Raw genomic sequence first — 27,856 nt, forward strand, 5'->3', positions numbered from 1 at the left:
GGCTTTATGGCAGTCATTCATAATTACAAGCTGTCCTTAAGTCGGACATTCTTAACCTGAGGACTGCTAATACAGTTAAATATACCCAGACCGCAAACATTCGGTGAGATTCTTTGTAATCCTTTCATCCAAGCACGTGTCTCCTCATTTCATCACCTGGTAGCTGAATTTTTGACTGGAGAGGCCATAGCCTCCACCACTGGCTTCCACTGACACCAGGCCGGATCTCTCTTCCACACTGGCCGAGGTCACGCACACAATTCTGCAGGAGGACAGAGACAAGATCGAAAAGAGTCTCTACGCCATGCTCTCACCGCCGAATTCCTCCACGTGAAACCACGCCAGCTCACCTGGATGAGACCTCGTATCGGCTGAGGTCGACAGCACAGGGGAGGCCAGCCACCATGACGGAATGCTGGATATCCTGGGCTTTCTGTCCCAGGTTGGACCCAAAGATGGTTATGGCAGTACCTCCCTCCAGCGGGCCTGTCGACGGCTCAACCTAAAAAGAGCGACAGAGTCGTAGGTGCACACTCTCCCGCACCTTTCACCATAACCCTGCATTTTTTGTTTGACTGTGGACGTTGACAGAAAAGGTCGACTGGGCCCTCGGCAGATTACAGGCATCAACGGCTACTCACAGAGCGGATGAGAGGCGCCGGGCAGGTGGCGGCCACCTCGTCCGTGCAGGAGTCCCTGTGGACGCAGCGGGACCGAGTGCCCCCACACCACACGCAGCCATAGCCCTGCTCGGCAGTGTGGCACCGGCTGCAGTCCGAACGTCCCACCGAGCAGTTGTAGAGGGTCACTGCAGCGAGGATGTGGGAGGATGGCCGGCAATTAAAACTGGAGACACTGCAGCTACATGTGTACAGCCCACAAATCTCAGTGGCTGGCGTGCGTCACGAGCGCAAGGGGTCCTCACCGTGCTGCTCCGGAAAGCTGTCCAGGGGAAAGCCTTTCCTCCTCCTCACAGACACCGCGGCGTCATACTGCTCCAGCAGGCCGGAGTACGAGTACTACAGTGAAACAGAGCGGAAGCCGGCGGCCAATCAAAATCCAGTGCCAAGCACAAGCATTACAGCAACATCAAGAAGAATTTCAGGGGACTGTCACCAGATAGGGAAAGTGCTGGAACTGTAACACTAACAGTCTGATTCACTGTTATCATGAAGAACAAGGTGATAATAATGGTGATGAACCCCAGCAGCACCAAGACCAACGGCGGCCACGTTAATATCCACATGAATTGTGACAAAAAAAACTGTTTTCATAGATGAATATTAATTGTTAATACTGCAATGTATATAATCATGCCTTCATAATATAGAATTATAATTTGACGTATAGATGCTCCCCAGGTTACGATGGAGTTACGAGTTAAGCAAAAATATCGTAAGGTAAAAATGTGTGTTAATACAGTACCCCTAACCTAACAAACATAATAGCCTAGCCTAGCTACCATAAACATGCTTAGAACACTTACATTATCCTACAGTTGGGCAAAATCGTTAACGCTAACTCTATTTTATAATAAAGTGTTGAATATATCATGCACTTTATTGAATAATGTACTGAAAGTGAAAAACATTTGCCCATTGTAAAGTCAAAATATCGTAACACGGACCATCGTAACCTGGGGAGCGTCTATTAAATAAAATTAAGAATAAACCTCAGTTTAAAAAATGTAAAGTCCAACCTGATGCAGCTGGCAGGTGATGTAGAAGACGGAGGCGTCCAGCTCATCAGTTTCTACATAAGCATCGAGCAGCACCACTCCGCCCTCAACCACGACAGTGCACTCGTACTCCTCATCCTGCAGAGCCAGACCGAGACTGACTGAGAAACATGGAGGGCCCCTACACAGGGGGCCCAATCACAGGCAGGTTCCAACAGCATAAGACTAATACATGTATATATATGGCCAAAAATTACCAGTCACCAATACATTTACTGTTAGTTTATCATAAAAAATAGTGGAAATTAAACTGATCTTAAATAAGCATGTCATTAACTTGGTAGAACGAAAAACACAACATGAAGACACTGCCCCCCTGTCTGGAATTGGAGACACCAAGGGTACCTGAAAAAGGTGGAGGTTACGGCCCAGCAGGGTAATCTTCCTCTCCACACCGACTGGAACAAGGGCTGAGCCCTGGACTGACTGCACGCAGGGGCAGGCCGAAGGGCCCGCGCTTTCCAGGGGCCCCTCATCGCCCTGCATTAGTGACACAGACTCTCATCACACCAGTCATCCCAGCCCACCAACACCATTCACTTCATGCATGGGCTCTAGCAGAAAATATTCTTACGATACGTACAAGCCAACTTAGGCTGTGATGGGGTTAAAAGTCACGCTAGGAAACGCACACTCTGAAAATAAACAGCAGTCTCAGTTTGTGGCCAAAAGCACAGCCTTTGTCTGCTTTTGTAGACAGCAAGGATGTGAGTTGACAGCGAAAGCCAGCACACTTTAATGATGGGCGCACAGACACACACACACACACACACAGACAGACAGACAGACACACACACACACACACATACAGACAGACACACACACACAGAGCTACCGGAGGACGGTGGGAGAGCTCTGAGGGGCAGAGAGGGTCACAGAGTGTCCCATCAGAGAGGCGGCCACTGGCCAGTACATCCTGGCCGCACAGCCTGACACTCACCAGCATGTCATAGTCCGCTTCGTACTGGGAGTCCAGCAGGTGCGAATAGACAGGGGCGGGGTGGTCCCCATCTCCGTCCCCCGAGAGCATGGTGGCGGAGAACGTGACTGTGTCGCCCTCGGCATCTGCCGCCGCCTCCTCGGCGCCGCCCCCTGCGACGTCTCGTGGGGCCGAGCTGGGGGTCGCGGTGAGATTGTTGGGTGTGGGGTCGACACCGTCCAGGGAAGGCTTGGGCGTGCCATAGGGGTGAGGCGTGGAGGGACTGCTCACGGACTCCTCTGTGGGGCTCACGGCCACCAGCTCCTCCGTGGTCAGAGCATCTTCTCCAGGGGAGGGCAGAAGCTCCATCTCCCCTCTGTCCCACTCTTCCACAGCAGCGGGATTCTCCGTGCCCGCTGCCTCCTGCCCCACATGGGGGCTCGTCACGACTTCGGTAAGCTGGGTGTTGGCAGTGGTGGCAGCTTGGATCAGCATAGTAGATGAGGGGGGCATGCTGGGAGGCTGTGTGGGGGGCAACATGGCAGCCTGTGTGCTGGAGTCAACCCCCGTGGGAGATGTGGGGTCTGCAGGCTTCTCTTCCTGGAGGGTCGCAGCAGTGGTAGCCACAGAGGCAGGGCTGGTGGGGGGTGGCATGGGGGCAGTAGAGGGCACCAGGGGAGTAAAGCTGGTAAAGGCTGCTGCTGTAGGTGCAGCCGGGGTGGGGAGTTTGAACTGGTGGCATTAGAATGGAAGAAGGAGGGACCAGATGGGGAGGAGAAGAGGGAAATGGGCAGAAAGTAAAAACAAAAAGCAAACAATGAACATCAAAAAAACACAGACACACACGAAAATGCAGACCACTACAGCACAGGACAGCTGGGGACACCAGGACCCCACAGACATTCAGGGACGGACACGCTGCACATGCGCCCAGGTGTCTTACGGACATGTGTGCGGTGCTGTGCTGCCAGGCCGGTTAGTAGATATGGACACGGCTTTAACCAAGAGCACAGGCTGGACGCCGACCGTTTAAATCACACCGCGCATCTACTGTACTTACCGCAGAGGACCCGTACATGGCTGGAATTTGGCCCGGTTAGCGTACCCCATCGGTACCCCGGTTAGCGTACCCCATCACTGCAGCTAGCGGACATACCTGCTCGTTATAAATGATGGCACCGTGCTCACAGGCGGGCTTGTGCGTGCACCGGTGCTGGTGAACGCACCAATGGCACCCCCAGTGGCTGCTTACACAGCCGCGGCATCTACAAAGGAACGGGGGGTTAGTCAAACCTCAGAGGACCAACAGGCAAATGCAAACACCCACGACAGACTTTCCTCACGCTAACGCTTCTTTCAGCCGGATGTAGATAATAATGTGTACTTCCGTCCTGCAGATACAGCGACAACAACAATGGCAGAAGCCAGAGCCTTTGTGGTGGATTTTGTAGTGAGCCTTAGTGTCCCTTATCAAACAAAACGCACGTGTGCTTCCATTCAGGGGCCAAAAACATAAAGCGATGCGGATGGAAGGCATTAGGAGACATAAATTACTTAAGCTTAAGGTCCAAAGGGCCAGTTCGTTTGTATGCGGTCGGCATTTCCCTCCCGCGGAAAGCGCTGCTGCCTAATTTAGATAAAGCTGATAAAATATATAAACTGAAGCTCTGTTATGATTTTAAAATAACATCTTATACTGAGATTTTGTAACTTTTTATTCCTGACTAAAACCCGAACCTCTTAGCTACATCGTATGGTGGGCCTTGACGCTACCGACTGCCTGACAACTGCTGCATTATCATGGAAAAAAAACAGGTTATCCATAAGAAAATGCTTAGAAAAGCTTTTGAATGTTTTTGCACCAATAAATATTATAACAAACTTCTACTAAAAGTCTAAAGATCTACTATATTCTTATGATACAAGTCATTCAATAGCAATGCAAAACAGCAACGCATCACATGGAAGATTAAACAGTAACTAATCTCAGATCTGTGTGAAATCTGAAAGGTGACATAAAAACCGGGGTACTGCAACAACTGCTAACATTCAGCAAAGTGTGAGACACATATTCACGTGTATGTGGTACTAGACCATGTCCAGTGAGTTTACTGGCTTTGGTAAGAAAGAAATAATTCTCCAATACTCACATAACAATGACATCAACAAAGGTGAATTTAATCCAGGATTAAGAGAGAATTGGGGAGGGGGGGGGACTTGCTATCCATTTTGCATCACCTTCCTGTCTCTGTGTAAACTAAATGGATATACTTGTCACTGGCCCACTTCCTGGTTTGGGTGACAGAGGCCGATCAGCACAATGAGAGCATCCCAGCTGCCTGCTCTAGAGTGTCAACAGGGAAGCGAGTCAGAGTCAGCAATCAGGGAGGCTGATGGGAGGCGGCGCCTGGCAGGGATGCGTTAGGGAGGCCCGTAAAAACAACAAATGCAATTAAAAACCGGGCTCTGGGGAGTGGGGCTCAGCCCACCAATATGGCACACTGTACTCGGTATACAGGGGGGGTCTTCAAGCGGTGGCCCGCAACCCCCGCAACCCCCTGGGGGCCTGCAGAGATGTTTCATGAATTAATGAAATGTTGGTGTAAACAGCTGCTTTACGCACCGCAAAAAAATGTGAACGTGCTCCCACCCCCACGCCAATGTGGGGACAAAAATATTGCAGACCGCTTTCTGTCCTCAGTTCTTAGCTAGGATCCCAGTCACCACAGTAGGGGGTAGGGGGGCATTTTCCTTTTGGGGGATCTGGTATGAGGAAGGGTGCAAACCGCTGCTTGGCCTGTTATGGCCGACAGCAGAAAGTGTCGCTCTGAACCTCAGCTGAGATGTAGATGGAGATGCTCCAGGTGTGTGAGGTCTACTTCACAGCTGTATAAAATTACTAAGCAACTGCTCGTGGGTGAGTGTCTATACGCACACACACACACACACACACACACAAACATCTTTGAGGGGACTCTTCTTTCATTTATATGTGCATAACAAAATCACAGACTTTTATAAGACTGAGTTTCTCCTTGTGTGGACCAAAAAAATTGTCCCCACAACATCAAAATAACAGGTTTTTTTCACATTGTAGGCTCATCTGGTCCTCACAGTGTCATATATACAAAACCCACACACACACACACACACACACACAATATGCAGACACAACAGGTGTTCACTGAACTACAAACTGAAGTCTTTAACCACAAAAATAGGTTAAGTTAGGAAATTTTTGAATATATGGAGAAAAAAGCACTTCGGAGACAGACATGAACACTTGAGTAAGCCCAACTCACGGCATTCTTCCGGAGACCTGCTGGACCGCAGCGCAGCTGTAGAAGGTGAAGTTGGCGATGGCGACGGTGACCAGGCCGAAGCGGATGGACAGGGTGACCGTGACCGAGTCTGCGGGGGAGGGGGAGGGGTGGTTACGGTCTTACACAGTATGAGACAGTTCTTGGGTTGAGAGCGAAGGTTTCATGTCAATGTTTGCAACAATCTGAAGCTGATCCCTCATATAATCCAAACAGCACAAAGCTTCAGTTCAGCAAAGAACCACACCTCGGGAATGAGCACCAGAAAAGCTTACTTCCTATCCCGACTCCTACATAATCCTGATATGTAAACCAGGTTCAGATTCTGTGATTCTGCACATCCTGTTGGTGGCGTGGTGTGTGGCTCATTGAGTTAGGATGCTGTGCCGGTGCTCGGAAGGTTGCTGGTTGAATCCCTAAAGGCTGGCTGAGTGATTTCACCATGGGGCTCTTCAGCACACCATGGGGCTCTTAATCCACAATCGCTCCATGGAATTTTCTGACCTGCTTTCTTAAGGATGTATGATGCTTTGAAAAAATGCATCAGCTGGGAAAACATGTAGGCAAAGGAAACGATGGTTTGAGTCAGGATCCTGTTATCGCAGCAGAAGCGATTTCTGGACTGTGACTTCTTGGGACAGACTGTCTACAAAGTTTATTAAATCCAATCCATCCATTTTTCCGTGAATGTTTATCCAAAGCAGAGTCATGACAGATCCAGAGCCTATAAACCAGGACACAAGGCAGAGCGCATCCAGAAGGGTGCTGGTGCAGAGGGCAATTTACAGACCCCAATTCAACTAAATCACATGTCTCTGGACTGTGGGAAGTAGCCAGAACAAGCAGAGGAAAGCCACGTGATTACAGGGGGAACATGCAAAGGCCACTCACACACAGAGCCTCGGCGGGGGAGGGGCCCACAACGCTCTACACGCTGAACACCACTGACAACTAATATTCATAGAGCAGAAATGCCAAAGTGTGCTTGATGCACTCTTGGCTAAAAATAAAACTAAATGTATACAGAAGCTCCCCAGGTTACGACGGGTTTACATTCCGATAAACCCACCGAGAGGCGAAAGTACATTAGCTCACAGTTGGGCAACCTCATCAACACAAAGCCTGTTTTATAATAAAGTGCTGAATATCTCATGTAGTTTTTTGAATAATCATACCCATCGTAAAATCGAAGTGTCGTGACACGGACCATCGTGACCCGAGGAGCATCTGTACTCATTTTAGTACAAGCAAAATTATCATAGAAAAATAACACATTTGGGAAATGAAAGCGGAACATGAGTGTGAACTGGGGGCTGAACTCCCAGCTGAAGCTCTCACCCTCTCCTGGCGCTATGGGCGGCGCTCGGCTGGGCTCTGGGGAGGCACACATAACGCCGCTCCCCGTGACGCTGGCATGGCTCTCGTGCTCCTGGAAGAAGCAGGAGTAGCCCTCCCCCTGCAGGAGGGAGGGGAGCCCCGGCACGTCCAAGAAAACCTGTGTGGTGAAGCAGGGAGACAAAAGAGGGAAACGCTGCACTCGGGGCAGAGAAAGAAACGTGATGAAGGGCTCGACTGCTGTTGGGGGGGAGGGCACCGGTGCCATTTAGCCAAACAGAGTAAGGTGGGGGCTTTTCGCCACCTAGATAACCAAGGTCACTTTCATTTATTACAGAACTCAGCCAGGTTTATGCAAATAGCTACGTGAACAAAAAAAAAAAGGTCATTCAGATAAGGCTAAAAGTGACTGATATAGACAGATTAGAGTGACTGGAAAAAGGCATGTGGATGATGCCATGGACCCCTCTGTCGACCTAAGAGAAGAAATGTGATCCAAATCTGGCTGGGGAAAGAGCCAGGAGATACACCCGCCCGCCCACCCCCCACCCCGTGTCCCTCGTCCCACGGAGTGCGCCTACGTTTCTCCTCTCGCCATGGCTGACGCTGGCCGGATTCACGGTGTGGACAGCAAGGCAGCGATGCTGTCGCTCGAAGCTCCACAGCCACTGTCCCGGCTGCTGGCCACGGTCGCACTCCGACCGCCGGCTGCACCTGCATGGTGACACGGGGGTGGGGGGGGGGGGTCAGTAAATAGCGAACTCGCTAACAACCAGGGCCAAGGCCCAACCTTCCGAGCTGTACTGAAACTGCTCAGTGGGTTTGGGGTCTGAGCCCATATTAAGAAGGCCATGGGTTCAGATCTCATGGTCAGCAGAGTAACTGCATCGCAGCTGGACGAAAACCTGCTCGCCAGCTTCAGACGTGCGATTCGCCTGTGCGAAAAACCTCAGCATCGTTACAGACAAAATAAATGTCCGTCCCGTGACCTTAAAAGATTTCAAATATGGCACTGGACTGAAAAAGGTAGCACTGGCAGTGCTGACATCACACACTGGCAGTGCTGACATCACACACTGGCAGTGCTGACATCACACACTGGCAGTGCTGACATCACACACTGGCAGCAGTAAGGAAGCTTGTCAAAAAGTGAAAATTATGACTTAACTTCTTTGGATGCTTGGTCTAAAAAAGCTAACAAAAAGCAGATAAATAGCTATTATTTGATGAGTGTATGTGGTAATTAACATTAATGCCCATGAAAAGAAGCATGGACACTACAGACGTGTCGGAGCCCATACGGGGGAAAGCCCGTCAGGCTGGTGCTGTCAGCTCACCTTCCCTGCAGCACACACCAGCCGCAGTACGGGTCACGCGTGGACAGACACGACTGGCAGTCCGGCCTCTCGTGGCACTCCGCCACGGCGCGCTTCTCCACCTGGAGTGAGAGGAAACGGGCAGCACGCTTGTCAGGTGCTTTGGGGGACCCTGTCGCTGCCCCCCATCCCGACAGCCGGCCAAACGCAGGACCTTGTCGCTGCCCCCCATCCCGACAGCTGGCCAATCACAGAACCCTGTCGCTGCCCCCCATCCCGACAGCCGGCCAATCACACACACCGTCGTGCTGGTCATCACATACAGGTAACTCTCGGTCTTGTCCAGCAGGAGGTCGCTGCTGATGGCTGCGTTGGGCTGGATAGAGATGCTGGCGTAGTTATCTACCTCACCTGCAGGTCCCAGAAACACCTGGAAACAAACGCGACACCCCTGCCTATTCAGAAGGCAAGAACTTTCAAATTATTTATACAAAACATAGATAAAGGATTCATTTCAGCATCAGCACCTTACTGTACAATATCCAAGGTTCTTACTGAAGCAGCCTTCTGGTCCCTGAAATGCTGCCAAATAACTTGAGGCATTAACTACACATCATACTGCCGTGTAACACAACATGTAAAGAAAAATCCAGAATAATGTCGGATCATAATGACAAATTGCCGCAGCAGATGTTCATCCACTCTCACTCTGGCGCTGCTAAACTAGTTAGGAGTTTCAGACCACTGCCTTGCTGGAGGTTTTCAGTTACATCTGAATGAAACATAATGTAGTTTTAACTTTGGAATAGTTTGCATGAGGACTTAGATCATAAAGTTACGCAGACATTTAAGATCTCAGGTTACTTGGTTTGATTGTGTTATAATGGATTCTGAGCTGCCTCGTTCAACCTCGGCAGCAGTAAGTCTAATGGAGGAATACACAGGAGGCGGGTGTGTCCACCACCCCTCCTGTTACACCGCAGAGTGTCTAGGTATGATACGGGATGCAGCTGTCAGTAATGAGATCATCCCTTTTAATGGGCTCTGTCTGGTCAGCTGTGCTGGAAACGTGTTTGATCACGGTCCTCTGGAGGTCAGAGAGAGTTGGATAAATTAGGGGTGTTTTTCTTTTGTTACTGTAAAGTACTGAGCCCATATTCTCAGTGTTGTTTTAATGAACAAATATGCAAATATTAATGTTTGTCCACTGTGCAACAGGGCAGAAGAACAGCTGTATCATAGAGAAAGAGACAGATGTGTTTGTCTGGCTATCACAGTCCAAGGTGAATGTTGCGAACTATTTGAGGAACATTTTATTTTATTTGGTAACCATTTGCTTGTCAGGCACCAAGGTACTGTATCTGCTGTTTCCCAGAATGCTGTTCAGTTTTTGTAAAAACAAATTCTTACATGAAGAGCGTGGCTGTCTCTGCGTGTTTGTTTGAGTGGAATATGCCATGATAAATTTACACGCTTCATCTTATTAACATTACCAGACCTCTCAAATGCCACATGAGCAAAAACATTCTTGTTCTGCGTTTTGCAGAATGAGGGACAGATATAAACCGCCAGGACGTCCCCATCAAGGCCAGAGTGCTCCACGGACATCGCATTCAGCATCAGAGTCGCAAGTAAATGAGAAGAAATGTCAAATTCCGGCCAGAAACTCAAACTCTACAGCCAGAAGAAAGTCAACTGCATGACACATCAGATTAGTGTGACATATAGCAAACTTCTTCCATTAGATAAGAACATTTTATGAAAAAATGCTAAAGCAGTATAAATAACCACAATGGTAACACTTTCCTTGACGGGACACAGATAATATACTATGGTATAACATTTGTATTAATTAACTACAAACTAAGTCTTAGTTACATACTGATCGCATGCTAATTCATCATTAATGAATGGTTATGCATGTTTTATCCCAAGCAGTTACTGTATTTGGTACTGTATCTGTTAATTCTATAAACCTTTGTGAGCTACTGAAGGAACAAGTCATGAATAACACAAGTGAAATACTGATCTCATGTTTGTTCATCATTAATGAATTGTGATGTATCTTTTATCTCAAGTAGTAACTATATTTGACATGACCTGTAATTCAGTAGTAACCAAGTTACTACTAAATACTTGTTCCCAGTATGTTTTATGTGGCATCTGTGAAGTACTGCAATTCTGCAGTCAATCACCATGTTGCCAGGTGGCAGAGGTAGGTATCATCACCTGGTTAAACACCCAGACAAACACAATGTCTTCTTTAAGATTTCTTAATATTCTCTTTGTGATTTGTTAAAAAGTAACAGGCTTTACCCCCCCCCCCCCACACACACACACACACACACAGTCCTGTTAGCCGAGGCACAGGCACCTTGGCATCTGCAGAAGGACGTCACCCAAGCGAGCTCGATGGTCCGAATGGCCTCCTCTCGTTCGTATAGTTCTTATGTTCTTATGTTCTTATGTTCTGCGGCCTGCTTACCTTGTGCAGGTTCCCCCTGGAATCCCCCAGGAAGGCGACAGTGTGCCCCTCCCTGACGCTGGCGGTCACGGCCGTCAGGCGCCCCCCAGCACTGTAGAAGAGCGGCTCTGCCTCCACAGGCACGCGGCTAGCCATGGGGCTGGGGGTGTGGTCCGAGCCGCAGGGGAAGGCCGCCAGGGTGTTCTGTGGGGGGGGGGGGGGGCGGGCAAGCACAGCCTGAGCCTGCAGCATCTGCACCACCAGGCAACTTCAAGCCTCATTATAATACCTGCCTTTGCTGACACCAGGACATTCTGTAAGCACCAGGAGATGTAGGGATGGCTGCTGCATACCAATCAACCGGACTTAAAAGAATATTCTAGTCTTTAGCATCTTATGCCAGCATTAACACCCTCACATTAATTTACTTTGTACAAAACACTTAAAAAGTTGTCTACTGTCTCTACTGTGTTTGACCACTCTCCCCAATCAGGGTCATATAAGAACCTTTTTTTCTGTTCATTCATATATTGCAATATTTCCACTGAAAGAGAGGATCCTTTCGCCATATCTGGTCTATAATCCTCAGTCACGCATGAGCAGTGTGAAAGCTGGCATTGTATGAAACCACAAACTATACGTGCAAACACACACACAGAGCAAAGGAGCATCAAAATATTGTTTTGTTTTTATCTTATTTATAAAATTGAATCTGGGTTATTTGGCTCGGATTTCAACTGCAGGAAAAACAGGAAAAACGTTTTATTTGGCTTTTCTTGTCAATGCGTTGCTGTCCTTTTTCTGCACCTAGAGAACAGCGAGTACGCAGGTGACAGGCTGGCCCACGTTCTTCAGCTTTTGACAGGGGTCATTCAATACCGCATGGCTCACTGGCTTTCAGCCTTCAACAGCTGCTTCTGACCATGCTGAGCAAAAAGTATCAATTAAGCACCATTAGCAAAAAACTATTTGGAATCAAATAACTTTGACAAAACAACATCAACTGTAACCATGTTTAAATGCACAGAGGACACTGTAAAATTTCAACTGTCACTGCCTGTACAATCCCAGAAAAGTAAAAGCCAGACCAAGATTTTGTTTCAACCAACCAGCTGAGCATAAAGAGTCACAGTCACAGAGAACTCAACGTGTTGACTGAAACAAAATCTTGGTCTGGATTTTTACTTTCTGGACCAGAAATGTCCACCTCTGGCTACATGTGATATCAGTGAAATGTGTTCAGGCTACAGGTGGAAAGGCAGGCCTCACCAAGGGTAGGTTGGCGCAGTTGGATTTGACCTCGTACTCAATGTAGGCCACCTCTGTGCTCCCCTGGATCCGGCCGTCCTGAGTGTAGCACACGTCCCGTGTGGAGTTGATCTGCTGGTCCAGGTCTTCCAGGGAGTAGACGCATAGGGCCGAGTCCTCGCTGGGGGAGCCGGAGGAGCTGAGGCGGGTGGAGAACACCCCTAGGAGCACCTCCCTGCCCTGAGCCTCGCGCGGCTGGCCCAGATGCGCTGCCTGCAGAATGCTGTAGGTGACCCCGCGCCGCGCCGAGTGGCATTCCAGGGGCACCTCCACATACGAGTAATACGACGCGTCGTCCAGGCATATGCGCGACACGTACGTCTTGTACTCCCGCGACGGGGACTTCAGATCCCGCCGGCAGAAGAGGAAGTAAACGTGGGAATGGCGGGAGAAGGCGGTGACGAAGTGGTGGTCGTACTCGGACAGCCGGCCGGCCACCGCCAGCTTGGCCGTCTCCTCGTAGGAGAACAGGGGCTCGGAGGCCAGGTTGCGGGTGGAGATGGGCGGGTGACTGCTGGTGTAGCCCCGGCCCACGAACAGCACTGGCACCTTGGCGCGCGGCCGCACCACCAGACCCACGGTGGAGACGTGGGGGTCATTGGCCGCCACGTACTGTGTGTCCACGGGCCTCTCGGCCGAGAAAAGCACCTCTTGGATGTTGGCGAGGCTGCGCTTCTCGCAGATGCCCTGGTTGACGCTTCCGCAGCTGATCAGCTGCTGGGAGTAGTGGTCCACCAGCAGCAACTTGTTGTGGTTACTGGTGATGCGAGCCTGGGGGCAGTTGGTCTCCGTGATGGGGGGCAGGCACTCCTTGCTGTCATTCACCGGCCCCGTAAGCACCTCCAGTGTCTCCCTCAGATCTCGGTCCAGCTGGAAAAGACGGTTGCGAGCCCCCACATAAACCGTGCCCACCTCCGGATTAGGGTGCAGGGCCAGGTGCTCGAAAACGGTGTCACTGCGGGAGAAGGAGGGGTAGCCGGTGCCTGCGCCTGCCAGCACGCTGCTGCCAGGCAGGGAGAGCAGCACCAGCACGGCGACGCTCCGCAGCATCCCTGGCAGCATGCCGGACATTCTGGGCACAGGGGAGGGACACAAAAGATCCACGACTGAGCGACTTGGGTGCGTCTCCCAGCAAAGTGTCTGCCATTGGCTTCCGATTTCTCGGGTTCCTCTTTGCTTTACATTTTTAAATTCCCAGCAGTCATCAACACATCAAAGGAACACTACAGATAAATACAACACACAAAAAAACAAGGCAAAAAGGTAAATCAATGCTTCTCACCATTTGTGTCTAATTTGGGTATTAAAGCGGTATTTTTTCCCTTCTGTCCATCCAGCTACATGATTTTATAAAAAATTTACCTCCATCAACAGGCTCTGGAAAAGAACACAGAAGACAACAGTACATCATTACTTAATGCTTGTAAGTAAAGCAGAAATATAAATTAGAGCAATATAGTGGTCAGAGACTTTGCACACCCTTAATTCCAGCCTACTTCCCACCTGTCTCTTGTGGACACCAGAGCTCGGGTTTGTCTACAAACGGCGGTTTCTCTGGAAAATCATTTCGCTGCCTTATGTTCTCACAGAAAGGTCAGGCCAGTGTCTCCAAGCCAGTCAACACAGCCGTTTGTTTGGATGTGAAGTTTACAGACACACCATCAGACCCCATTCAAAAGGACACGGTTGGCTTAAGGCAGGAGGCAACAAGGGCGACGCAACGGCTGTCGGTCCAACACCTAGGAGGTACCCGCTGGAGATACGTCAGCACATACTCAGCATGGCAGCACAGAAAAAAAACATATATATATATAAAAAAAACATAATCTGCTTAAAATGAGAATATTAATGCATCTAAATGTGTCTGTGCAGGAAATTAATAATAATATGGTGTGTGATTCTGTCCCAGAGGTACAAAGGTGCATTAAGCATCTGCCAGGGGCGAGTGATACATATGGCCTGACAGAGGCACCATTACCAGACACAAAGGACCGGCCTCCACTTAGCCATTTCATTTACATTTTTAAATAATCATCTAAGGGTCAGAAACTGCAACTGCTACTTGCTATACAAATATATTACAAATACTTACAGTGCTGGACAGTATATTGTTTTTTTATGGTATATCAATATATTCTTAAATAAGATATAGGATGAGACAATATCATTTATATCGATATAGTTTTATCATGTTGAAATTAGGAGTCTATTAAAGAGTTTGAATAGACACCAATAATTCCTTCCTGGTTGTAAGCAGCATGAGATCTTTGGTCATAACATTGCACAGAATCCCAGAATTCACAGCTAAAAGCACAACATTCGCTTAGTGACTCACTGGGAAGAGGACGGAGGGGAACGGCAGAGTCATTGTTATGTGGTTCATTCTGTTTAAAGAAAAATTGCAAGGTGTCTCAGATGATAAAAATGTCAGAATTTGCAATATTTGCAATACACTTAGGTTTAAAGTTTAGAGTTTATATTTTTATAATGTATTTTTTTTATTTACTTGTTTTGATCACACATGGTTTTAATAGTGTGACATTTCATGTGTATTTTTGACTTACAACTCAACATTTAGCCCATTTCAGAGAAGATAACGAGATACGGTTTTTGGTCTGTATCACCCAGCCCTACTAATCAGCCATTACACATCATCACACGTCATCTATTCAATACAGTGATGACGGGAGACGTTAGAATGAAGCTACACCATTGCATATCCAGTGAATGTTGACAGCTCCCTTTTATCATGCGGAAATCTTAACTGCTACTTACAGATCCAGCCACTTAAAATTTCCCCTCCAGTCTGGCTGGCAGCCAAATCCCAGCCAAGTTCCTTCCAAATACCAGCCGGAAGCTAGAGCCCCCCTTCTTCTAGGGGTGGGCCTATATTTGACTATAAACCCGCCCATTCATTCACTTGCAGGGTGATACCATTAGATGGCGCTGTCTTTACAAAAACTTTACTTTTCTTTTTACAGGGTTAAATGATTGAATGGTCTTTGCTATGACTTAAAAAAGCTCATTTTTGTTTTAATTTATTTTATTTACTTATTTTATTTTAATATGCTTTATTGGTTTGTTTATTGTCTATTCTTATTTATCCTTTGTACAGCACTTTGGTCCTACAGTATATTGATTTGTTTTAAAGTGCTTTATTTTAAGCATAGTCCACAAATTTTCAATAGGGTTCAGTTTGTTGGCTTTGGGAAGGCTGTTCTGATGTGTGTTGTGATCATTGTCCCTGTATCAACTGTCCAGCCATTGATTGTTGATACTGTAACTGTTGATTGATTAAAGAATTTGTACAGTAGGTGATTGGGAGTTCATGATCCTCACCTGCTGCAGCAATCAGAATCAGAATCAGAATCAGCTTTTATTCGCCAAGTGTGCTGGGGCACACAAGGAATTAGTTTCCCACAGTTTGATACTCTCTCATACACAAACAATAAGTTAGAGCTGGGCGATAAATCAATTTAATTGATTAATTCGAATTTACAGTTCAGGACGATGTGTTTTCATGAAATCGATTTTATTACTTTTTTTACACACAAGCGCCAAATGCGGAACTAATGCGATGCACCATTCCTCATGGGTAAATTAACACTGTAGCAGATTCACTAACAACATGGCAATGACAGGGGAAAAGATGGCACGTGCCCAAAGAAAGGTGTTGCTACTTCTGTAATATGGAATTGTAATATAATATGTCAAACCCAATGGCATAAAGTATTTACTTAATACTAAGCTGACATGATAAAATTATGTGTTTTTTTTCTATTATTATTACAATATTACTTATTACTTTTATTTATAAGTTTGAGGGTGTATTGTGTTGTTGCCAGTTTTAAAATAAGCTATAGAGAAACCTTTCTAAAAGTGTTCACAATAATAACTGACACTTTATTGATCCCCGTGGGGAAATTGTGTTTATGCCTCCCTCAACTTGATCTTTGAAGAATAAGTTGTCTGTGAAGGCCACCTGTTGGGGCCTTGCTCAAGGAGCTGCAGACATGCTGAGGCTGGGCTTGAACCAGTGACCTTCTGATTACAAGCACACAGCTTAGCCCACTGAGCCACACACTGCCCCTAAAGGTGTGGTCTAAAGTAAAAAAAGCTAAATAAAGTAGTTTGATTTTGTGTAGGGGAGGGGAGAATCGATTGAAATCGGAAATCAGATTTTTTGTGAAAAAATCTGAGATTTTATTTTTAGGCCATATCACCCAGCTCTACAATAAGTGACACTATAAAAACAAAATACCCTATACAAGAAATACTGTACAAATACAGTACAATACAACACACATACAATACAAATGTGAAAAATTATAAATATTATAAATATACACAGGTGAGTAACACTGTGCAATTTTAAGGTGCGAGGTATAGTGTAAACAGTTTTTGTAAACAGATCTGTAGCGCCTGCCAGAGGGGGGTAGCTGGAGAAGATTGTGTCCAGGATGTGACGGATCTGAAATGATTTTAACTGCTCGTTAAAATCTATGCTCGTTTAGCCAAACTAAAGTCCACAAACAGGATCCTGGCATAAGTTCCTGGACGGTCCAGATGTTGCAGGATATAATGCAGCCCCATATTCACTGCATATTCACTGCATCATCCACCGACCTGTTTGCCCGATAGGCAAACTGCAGGGGGTACAGCTGGTGTCCTGTAATGTCCTTTAGATGGGCTAAAACCAGGCGTTCAAAGGATTTCATGACCACAGACGTCAAGGCGACAGGTCTGTAGTCATTCAGTCCTGTAATGGTGGGTTTTTTGGGGACCGTGATAATGGTGGAGCGTTTGAAGCAGGAGGGAACTACACACAACTCCAGAAATCTATTGAAGATGCGGGTGAAGATGGGAGCCAGCTGATCAGCACAGGTTTTGAGGCAGGAGGGGGATACACCGTTTGATCCCGGGGCCTTCTTGGTTTTCTGTTTCTGGAACAGCCGGCTCACTTCCGCTTCGTGTATTCTGAGTTCCAGGGGGGAGGATAGGGGGGTGAGAGGTGTGATGAGGGTTATTGTCTCTGGAGTGGGGTGGATGGGGGGTGTGAATCTGTTTATCTCAAACCTGCAGTAGAAGTTGTTCAGCTCGTCTGCCAGGTCTTTGTTTGCTTCAGCGGGGGGTAGGGGTCGTCTGTTGCTGGTGATATCTCGCAGGCCTCTCCACACTGATGCAGGGTCATTGGCTGAGAACCGTTCTTTCAGCTTCTCAGAGTAGCTTCTTTTTGCCACTTTGATCTCCCTGGTCAGCGTGTTCCTGGCCTGCCTGTACAGGGCCCTGTCACCACTTCTGTAGGCATCATCCTCCTTGGCCTGGTGAAGATGTTGCAGTTTGGGAGTGAACCATGGTTTATTGTTGTTGTATGTGCAGAAGGTCTTGGTCGGGACACACACATCTTCACAAAAACTGATGTATGATGTCACAGTGTCTGTCAGCTCATCCAGATTATCAGATGCAGCTTCAAAGACAGTCCAATTAGTGCAGTCAAAACAGTCTTGCAGTTCCTGCTTTGCTGCATTGGTCCACTTCTTCACAGTTTTGACTACAGGCTTGGCACGTTTAAGCTGTTGCCTGTAAATTGGAATAAGATGGACCATACAGTGATCAGAATGTCCTAAAGCTGCCCGGGGGACAGAGCGATAGGCATCTTTTAAAATGGTGTAACAGTGGTCCAGTGTGATGTTGTCCCTGGTGAGGCAGTCGATATGCTGTCTGTGTTTAGGAAGTTCCTGGTGTAGATTCACTCTGTTAAAATCACCAAGGACAACAAAAGGGAATAGGGATATTTTCTTTCCAGGGGGGGTGATCTGGTCGGCCAGCGTGCATTTACATCTGAAGCTCATTTACATCTGAATGTTGGTGGTGCTGATAGACTGTGAGAATTGTATGCTTTGAACTCTCCAGTGCTTTTTTAATACCATTCAGTGACTGATGTTGGGAAGACAATGGATATTTACTGTACACCTCCATGTCTCCTGGATTACTGACCCCAAGTCATTTCTGCTACATGGCTTTACACTGTACAATATTTATATTTACATTTAAAGCATTTAGCAGACTTATCCAAAGCAACGTACAAGGTATGAAGGTACAATAAGCTGGGTTTAGAGGAGCTTACAGTTTTGATGGCGAGTCCGGCTCTGTGATGGAGGGATGTTAAAGTGTTTTCTGTCTTGTGATTTCTTCTATTTCAGGGCCTTTTTCTGCGTATTGAAACTTTTCAGAAATGCAAGACTTTGCCAGTGCTTTTGTTCACCACCCGAGCGTATAGTCGTGAACAGATGTGAAATTTTGGCCAACTTTTTCATTGAAATTCGATTTGTATGTGTTCAGAAAAATTTGTGACCAGAGGCTTTAAAAGTGTTTATCCAAATAGGGACCTCAAAAAATGTCCCCAAAAGTAGGAAAATTTCAGGTTTTACTACACTTTGGGGGCAATTTGGTCCTCAAATGTGATCTATGCAAACCCACACACAAACACACACATACTACCAGTCAAAAGAGATGTTAATGACTTTCACACATTCAGTTGACCCCCCAGCCCCCAGCCCCCAGCCCCACCACTTTTCTTGTGCTTGTGGGCAGTTCCTTGCTCAGGGTATTTGCTATGGTGAACTTTCATGCAAAAAACATTTGCACTTTCAGGGTCCCTGTGTGGCTCAGTGGGCTAAGCCTGTGTGCTTGTGTTCCCCGGATCACTGGTTCAAACCCAGCCTCAGCATGTCAGTCATGACTATACAGTGTATAAATGTTTTTGGTAGACGATCATACTTTTTTTCCACTATAGTCTTCTGGTTTCTAATTTACATGCCAACAACAGTTTTGACTGGTAGTGTGTAATGACTGTTTAGTAGTGTTTATTTAACCGACTGGCTTGATAGTCAGAATATGGAATAGTCTTCCTGATAACATAGTGCAAGCTGAATCCTTGAGTTCCTTTAAATCAGAGCTAGATAAGATTTTAACAACTCTGAGCTATTAGTTAAGTTCTCCCTAAGCGAGCTTGATGGGCCGAATGGCCTCCTCTCGTTTGTATAGTTCTTATGTTCTTATGATCTGAAAGCAGTGTTTCTTATGTTAAAAAAATAACCTCACCTTGACCGCTTCAAACATCTGTCTCATTGTTTCATTGTGGCCAAGCAGAGAAGTTAATGACACATTCACACATCACCCCCCCCCCCCCCGTGGATGCGCAGCCACCAGCAGCCTATCCGGCTGTTAGCCAGACAGAAAGAAAGAACACACCTTTATTCTCCACAGTAAACCTTATTACTTTGTTTAGACCTGTAATTAGTCTGTCACAAACATCTTGGGTCACTCTCTTCTCCCAAAATAACTCTTGGACATGCTGCTGCTTTGTACCTGGCTTGGCCTCCTTGCGGATGAAATCTTTCATCTTGTGCCAAACAAGCTTAATGGGCTTCAAATCTGATTAATTTTCATATACCTCTCATTGCTTGACAATATCAGTCTTAATACTTTGTTTAGACCTGTAATTATTGTATTGGACATATCTTGGGACCGCCTCATCTCCAAAGAGGGAAGTAAAATAAAATTCTAATTTCATCAATAAACTGACTAAAAACACATTTTGACAGTTTTAGGCCATCTTTGCCTCACAACAGAAACTATTTCTAAATTTCACAGGCCATTTATTGCAGTGTAGTAAGTTTATTAATGAAATTGGAATTTTGTTTAAATATAGGAAAATTGTACTTGCTTAGATTTTCATTTTTTGCAGTGTAGTTACAATACCTGATTCAGGTATCTTACCTGATTTCAGGTAAGTCACTTCAGATTACTGCTCTCCCTGGTGGATGGATAGATCATTGCAAGTACTTTACACACAGAGAGTTGAGGGGTGGATCATGCCGGCCCCCTTTTTCATTACATCATCGTGGGGGATCTCATTACAGTCAAGGACCAGCCAAGAGCCAGTCAAGGTCCTGTCAAGGACCTGTCATGGAAAGTGGGGAAATTTTAAGCGGCTGGATCTGTATGAATATTGAGAGACTGTAATTGTCTGCCCCAATCACTTAAGAAGCCATCCTAGAACAGCTTCTGTATTTTCACATGGCCTGGTGAATTATGGGAGCAAGCAGTGAGCCATTGTGGCAGTGAGTCTTCACATTTGTCACTTATAGTGATTATGAAATGTTCTGCCCTTGTCAGGGACAACAATGAAGCACTTTCCGGCATGGGAACAATTAGCAGGGCTCTTCTGGGACCGCTCACTCTCACAAGAGAAACCCAACCCATTGTCCCTATTATTGATTAGAACCACAAAATCAAGTCAGAACAACATTAGCCAATGTGCAATTAATTGGAGAAAGAGCTCAAATAAATTATACGCTATAATCTGCTCATGGCTCCTCCCCGAATAACCAGGAGGTCTGTGGGGTTTTTTTATGCGCTTTCAGAGCGTGCTGGAAACAGGATGCAGACCTTTCACAGGCAATTCCTATGGAAGAGCTGCAGGCCTAGAGGCTAAACGGGTTCTGAAACTCAGGTGGTTTGAGGGGTCGTAAATGAGTCACTACAGAGAGGTTGCAGGGGCACATCTTACTGAGACTCAAGTCGACAAGAACCGTACCAGGAAACACAGGAGGGTCAGCGAGAATTCTGGGAAGGATCTGTATTAATTACCCTAAGCACAGGAAGCCATTGGCCACAAAGCAGGCTAACACCACTAGCTCTGTGTTCTCCACAGCTCTTCTGACCACCTTCCGGGACAACGTATGTTCTAACAGGCCAAAGTTCCCAGCCCGGAATGGCAAGTGACATTTCAGCAATAATTTTATACTGAAGGAGACAAAAAAGAAATGATTAAAGGACAGGAAAAACTAGTCTCATTGGTGGAAGCCTAACCCAAAACATCGCTGACCGTCTTCAAAAGGCACAGGCTGACATCCGGTCTGCTAATTCCACCCAGGACGATGTCACGACAGTCGTGAAACTGCAGCAGAAATCAAAAAAAGGATTTACTTGAAATGCTGCATAATGAGCAAGTCCAAAGGTACAAACCTTTTCACGTCACAGCTTTTGGCTTCCTTGACTGAGCTGGACTGCTGATGTCCTTGTTTTGCCATCCTGACGGTTATTTATAGAGTGCTCAGACAATAGCCTCCCAGCTGATCAACTTGAGCAATATCTCACAATTACATGAAGACCTCTTTTTTTTCCATCACCCTGGGTTAGTCATTTTACTTATTGCATCCTTTCAGAGGGCTGCCCTGGGCATTGGGAGGAAGCCCCATAGCAGACAGGGGGCCGTGTCAGAGCTCATATCCTGCATCAGAGTCAAGCCAGCCTGGCAGCAGCTGGAGATGAGGCCATAAGCTGGAGGCTATGAGAGTCCTGGAAGCCAAAAGGAGTACAGCAGCGATAGGGCACCAGCTGGGCAGCGTAGCCGTTCTTTGTCGGCACCGCAGAGTGCGAGTGTATCCAGAGGCAGAAGCGAGTCATTTTCACTTTGACTCAGATGGTGCGCCGCATCGTCTGCTAAGGCCGCACCCCTCAGGGGTTAGCGACTGAGTCGCCTGTAGGATTGACTGACCAAGTGTGCCGGTCGCAGCTACACAATCATAACAATACCACCACTGAACCCTGTCTTTCTCGCCAGATGAATTTGCTGCAAAAAGTAAACCTTCAACTGACCGAATGACTTTGTGCGCAAACTGCGAGAGGAATCACATTGAATGTTTTTGAGGCTCAGTGCAAAACAAACACCTTCTACTGGTTCAATTACAAGACAGGGACAAAGTAACAAAACAACCTATCATTTCGAGAGGGGTAATTTTCTGACTGGGTGGGTCACCTCTTAATTACCAGTGGTTAGAGAAGCAGTGAGGAATCTTTCCCATGGAATAGAGAAGTTTGTGGTCCATTGACGGCTCTCTCACCATCTAGAAAATAACCCAGAAAAGCAGCCGGAAACGATAAAGGACTTTAAACATATCAGAGATGAAACTGTACAGATAGTCTTACCTCTGCTATAACTCTTAACAACTGCAAAAATAGGACAAAGGAGTTGTCTTACAAACTAATATAAAAAAAAAGATGTAACAGCTGGTGTCTCACAAATCATAATTTTTTTCTCAGATCACCCAAAAAGGAAAGTTCTGGAGGAGGAGAGAGAATGTTCTACAGGCCGTTTCCACAGTCTGACCTCCAGCTCTGTATCATGGGAGAAGTCTGCCTGGTTTTGCTGTCACCATATCCTTCATGCATCCTTCCTCTGTACACCAAGTATGTCACAAACTCGCAGCAACGCTCTAAAAATAACTCTTGTCCATCCCGCCTTCCAGAAACACTCCCTTTTTGTTCAAAAACAAAGCAAACAAATCAGAACAAGTCTGAGGAGTCAGACAGACGTGCGAGAGCAATATCCAGCAGCTTCCTGGCCTGCACAGGTCCGGGCTCAGCGCTATAGCCTCGCAGGATTACCTTGTCGTCTCAGAGTCTCGCTCCGTCAATCCTCTGACTGCCACCTTGCAGTCACGCTTTTCACGCTGATAAATAAGTGAAGAGACAACCACAGGAAAAACAGGCGGCCCACAGATGCCTGCCTGCCTGGCCCAGAGCTCGCAGCCATCTGCAGGTCACAAGGCGTGCCGCTACACACCAAACTAAATGTCCCCTTTTGTATAAGCGGACTTGGTTTCTCCAGTTTATGGGGGTTACTGAAAAACCTTCTCAATAATTAAGGAGGGACCAGCATTTATTGTCAGCCCCTTCAACGAGGGGGGGGGGGGGGGGGGCTACTTTCAGGGGTAAGCTGATGACTAACTTGAAGGGGGTCAAGCCTTAAGCCCCTCCCACTGTCCAAGAGCGCGCCATTAGCAATGCTAACGACGAGTGATGTCATCATACTGCGCGAAGCAACACAAGCATACGCCAACCAGGGCCGTATAAAAGTTTAAAGAGCCTACGCTGCACTAAGCACCACTGGAGAGCGTCCTGGGGCATCTGTCACTGCTTTTGTGGCTCCTCTGTACACCAACTAGTGAACCAGAAAAAAAAAAACATCCTCTTTGAAACTTATAGCTGACTTTTTGAGGGTGGTATCTTCAATTTGGAGGAATAGACCGTCTTCTTCATCTTTCCCCATAGTTCTCAAAGTCGGTGCTCTTGGGTTATTGGTTTTCAAACAGCAGCAGACAAAAAAGGCTACACTGGATAAGAAAATTAATCTGTCTAGTCGGCTATCTAACGGCTCAGTCTGCATACACTGAAAGCCATCAGTTCTGAGGTTGGCAAGCACTTCCTGCATAGCACAGCCAATGAGAGGCAAGGGGACTGACTCCGCCCACAGCACAACGAGGGCGGGCGACATCATCAGGCTTCCTTTCAACCACAGCATTTCTCTGAAAACTTAACATCACCTTAACTGTTACCTTTGGTCAAAGATTTAACCGTAAAATGTTCCAGGCAATTACAAGCCAAGACAGGCAGGAGAAGGAGTAAACTTCATAAAGTAATGAAGTAACAGCAGATAAGGGATGTTGCTGACTGCACCGCTAGGACTGATGAAATCACAGATGGCTGTTTTTAGACACCATGTATGAGTAAACCCAAATTTAGGTTGTTATCATCAGGAATGCACGCACATCTCAGCTGACGTGGAGGGGGTCATGTGGTGAGGTGTGTGGGCTGTTCTGCTAACCCCACGCTCAGCCGAAACGCTACATAAACCACACTGACATGTCAGGGGCTTGTTTTGTATTCAAGTGTCTGTCTGTCACAGTCACCCCTTGTGATTGTACATTTAGGGGGTGTTTTTATTTGATTAAGGTCTGAAGTAGGTCAGATTATCACCCATAAGCCTCCTCCTTACATTAAAAACAGTACATCAGTAGTAATGACAGCCTGTAATAGGGGCTGGAAGCCAAACTCATGCAGTGTCCGCAATTTGTGCACGATTGCCATGAAAATCTAAAAACGTGGGAAAAAGTGACGCACTGACTCTCAGATGGGGGTGCTGACTCTCAGATAGGGGCTCTAACTCTCAGATGGGGGTGCTGACTCTCAGATAGGGGCTCTAACTCTCAGATGGGGGCTTTGACTCTCAGATGGCGCACTGACTCTCAGATGGGAGTGCTGACTCTCAGATGGGGACTCTAACTCTTAGATGGGGGCTTTGACTTTCAGATGGCGCACTGACTCTCAGATGGGAGTGCTGACTCTCAGATGGGGACTCTAACTCTCAGATGGGGGCTTTGACTCTCAGATGGCGCACTGACTCTCAGATGGTGCACTGACTCTCAGATGGGGGCTCTAACTCTCAGATGGCACGCTGACTCTCAGATGGGAGTGCTGACTCTCAGATGGGGGCTTTAACTCTCAGAAAGCACGCTGACTCTCAGATGGGTGCAATAACTCTCAGGTAGGGGCTCTGACTCTCAGATGGGGGTGCTGACTCTCAGGTAGGGGATCTGACTCTTAGACGGGGGCTTTGACTCTCAGATGGCACGCTGACTCTCAGATGGGTGCAATAACTCTCAGGTAGGGGCTCTGACTCTCAGATGGGGGTGCTGACTCTCAGATGGTAGGTACCACTTACCCAGTCAGCTAACTGCAGGTACACATAAGGTTATGATTGAAAAATGGCAGCACAAATATGGTTTGAGTACGATAAGAAGGTTTTTGCCCAAATTACTGTTTAAGTCGACTGAGTTCACAACAGGCCACTGTTTCAATGATGGCGCTTCAGCGTGTGGTTCGTTTTATTTTCCCAGGACATGCTTATTCATGTTTGTACACTCACTGCATACACTGCCTACCACAACACGTCCTTTCATTCAGAAAAGGAGCCCTCTTTCATGCTGCAGAGCAGGCTAAAAATGCCCTTTGGTGTTCCAGTTGCCCTGACAACAGGCCATGGTCTCCAGATGAAAGGGAGAGCCTGAGACATCCTCACTGACTGGCCCTTGCACTCACTACTTTCATCCATGTCCCAACCCGTCCAAATCCTTCTCAATGCTCACTGTAATACAACAGCACGTCACTGGTGCTGACCAAGACAGTCCCTGCTCAGATTTGCAAAAAAAAAATTAAATTAAAAACCCTTTCAGTTTGCAAGCACAGCACAAACTTAGTGGCCACTTTATTAGGTACACCTGCTTGTTAATGCAAACAGCCTGATCCTACAAACAGCCAATCATGCAGCTACACCGGAATATATAAAGCATGTAGAGAAGATCAGGTGGCTCAGTCACTGTACAGCTAAGCCTTATAATGTGTGATCTAAGTGATTTTAAATGCAGCATGATTGTTGGTGCCAGAAGTGGTGGGTCCCTTCCACACAACCACATGCTACACATAGTCAGATCAATTGTTTGCTGAGTGTTCAGTACAAACCCATCTCATTTAATAATTCATTGTATGTACTGAATAATCCATCCATCCACCCATCCATTCATTTTCTGTACCTGCTTATCATGGAGCCTATGGGTGCAAGACAGGGAACAACCCAGGCTGGGGTGCCAACCGATCACAGGGCACACTCACACACCATTCACTCACACTCACACACACCTATTGGCAATTTGGTAACTCCAATTAACCTCAGCATGTTTGGACTGGGGGGGAAATTGGAGTACCCAAAGTAAACCCCACAATGACATGGGGAGAACATGCAAACACTTCACACATGGAGCCATACCAGAGACTTGAACCCTGGTCCCAGAGGTGTGAGGCAATGGTGCTAACCACTGTGTCACTGTGCTCCCCCCGAAACTGAATAACCTCCAAGTAATAAACTTACGATGTTAACCTATCCTACTTCCATTTCAATGACATAAACTGTATGACACTTTCATACTCGTTCCACTGTATCACTAGTGTGAAGCATCCAAGTTTCCAGGCCCAACGTCCCTCAGCAGCCAACAGAACATGAAACGCAAATATTTCCTTCACAAATACTGACACCGCAGGGGAAAAAAAACAAAAAGCTCAAATGTCTAAATTGGAGGAAAGGAGCAGCGACAGTGAAGCCTTGGAAGAGATCATCAGAAAAGAGGCGGGCCAGCGAGGAACAGGAGTGCCACAAAGACGGTGACAGTTCTAGTAAACGCATGTGGGAGGGGTGGAGGGGGGGCCATCTGTAGAACACAGCGACCGCACAGAGCAGCACAAGGACAATAAGCCACTGTGTGGACACTGCCTCCAACTGACCAAAATATGGGCCCAATGGGGTAGGAACCAGCTACCAAAGTCCTTCCCAGGGATGTACAGAATGCTTCACCATTGTGTTAAACCTCATTCTATGTCTCATACTTTTATTTGGTGTGCACAGGCGTAAAAGTTCACTCAAACTACAAGAGATTTATGGTCTTTTTCTTCCTCTGAAAGAATGCTTCCTATTCAACATATTTTCTAGTTTCTCTAGAAAGGAATGAGAAGAATGAACATTACAAAATCAAACTATCAAATGCCATTTCTGAGACACTTGCCACTTAACAGCCCATTTTAATACAATTTTTCTCAAACAGACTAGGGTAACCCTATTGACTCAATAACTAATATAAAAACGTTGCTCCTTGTCATACTCTGAGCCCCCATTACATATGTGAAAGTGCTTGACACACTTCAGATGCTGGTTTACCAAAAGGGATCAGAGGAGACTATGGAACTTGATCAATCAAGTAACGACCCACTTAGGTTCCTAACTCAGCCACACACCAAGATTCAATACAGCAGGAGGCGCTGACAGGAGGTGCCTGTGTTGTTCTTTTCAGCAGCTCAGGCAGTTGTGAGAATAGATGTGAGAAAAGCATATATGCTGTATACTACGGCTGGGCAATTTAATTCTAATTTGAATTATGATTTTGGCTTCCAACGATTGTCAAAACAATCAAGACAAAACAATTATTGTGCCTCATTTCGTTTCGCAATGATGCTCCCGTTTTGTCTTGCATTATATATCCATTACCTCCCTTTCTAGGCCATTTTTATTTGTTTCTCAGCTGAATTATATTTAGAGTTCAAAGAAATCCACTTTTAAAAAGACAAGTTTTTTAAAAAGTTCAATAAATGCATGATATTTCCAAAGCCAATGAGTAATCCTGTTTAAATAATCGTGATCTCAGTATTAACCACAATAATTGTGATTGTGATTTTTGCCGGGATCAGGCAACCCTAGTCACATGTATGAGTAAAAGACACACTTCCTGTTCAGAGATAAGCCATCTGTAACAGAGTAACATATCTTCACAGAGCAGACAGCGTTAAGGTCAGAGTTAACGTGCAAAGTGTTGGCTGTCGGTTCACTAACACAGTTGTCCGTTTTGCTTTAGGAATCCATCGAAACACTGAAAGGTTGTTTGTTTTCCCTTTCGCTGCATAAAAGTCACTTTCAAAGGTGCAGCCTTGTCCTTCCAAATGGGCAGTGCAGACAAACCTGCATCATTACTGGAATCTTATAGAGCCCCCTTGTACGGCTGCTGC

At 46.6% G+C, this 27,856-nt stretch overlaps 1 protein-coding gene across 7 annotated transcripts in view; it reads right to left on the reverse strand.

The window, feature by feature from the left end:
• The window catches only part of plxnb1a (plexin b1a), a 73,547-nt gene that overhangs the window by 14,279 nt on the left and 31,412 nt on the right, over nt 1–27,856 (reverse strand). For 6 of the 7 annotated variants that reach the window (XM_072713811.1, XM_072713812.1, XM_023805048.2 and 3 more), the window contains 16 exons: nt 13,683–13,777; nt 12,362–13,472; nt 11,114–11,296; nt 8,930–9,058; nt 8,650–8,750; nt 7,894–8,026; nt 7,316–7,472; nt 5,960–6,068; nt 3,814–3,922; nt 2,679–3,389; nt 2,084–2,218; nt 1,700–1,816; nt 926–1,019; nt 642–808; nt 351–502; nt 157–262 (listed from right to left, as the gene is read on the reverse strand). In XM_072713811.1, the coding sequence (XP_072569912.1) occupies nt 157–262; nt 351–502; nt 642–808; nt 926–1,019; nt 1,700–1,816; nt 2,084–2,218; nt 2,679–3,389; nt 3,814–3,922; nt 5,960–6,068; nt 7,316–7,472; nt 7,894–8,026; nt 8,650–8,750; nt 8,930–9,058; nt 11,114–11,296; nt 12,362–13,471 (3,513 nt within the window). In that variant the 5' untranslated portion in view covers nt 13,472; nt 13,683–13,777. The remainder of the gene's footprint in view (nt 1–156; nt 263–350; nt 503–641; nt 809–925; nt 1,020–1,699; nt 1,817–2,083; nt 2,219–2,678; nt 3,390–3,813; nt 3,923–5,959; nt 6,069–7,315; nt 7,473–7,893; nt 8,027–8,649; nt 8,751–8,929; nt 9,059–11,113; nt 11,297–12,361; nt 13,473–13,682; nt 13,778–27,856) is intronic. The other variant, XM_072713814.1, reaches the window with a different exon arrangement.

The sequence above is a fragment of the Paramormyrops kingsleyae genome, chromosome 6 (assembly GCF_048594095.1).
Source record: "Paramormyrops kingsleyae isolate MSU_618 chromosome 6, PKINGS_0.4, whole genome shotgun sequence".
NCBI classification, from domain to species: Eukaryota; Metazoa; Chordata; class Actinopteri; order Osteoglossiformes; family Mormyridae; genus Paramormyrops; species Paramormyrops kingsleyae.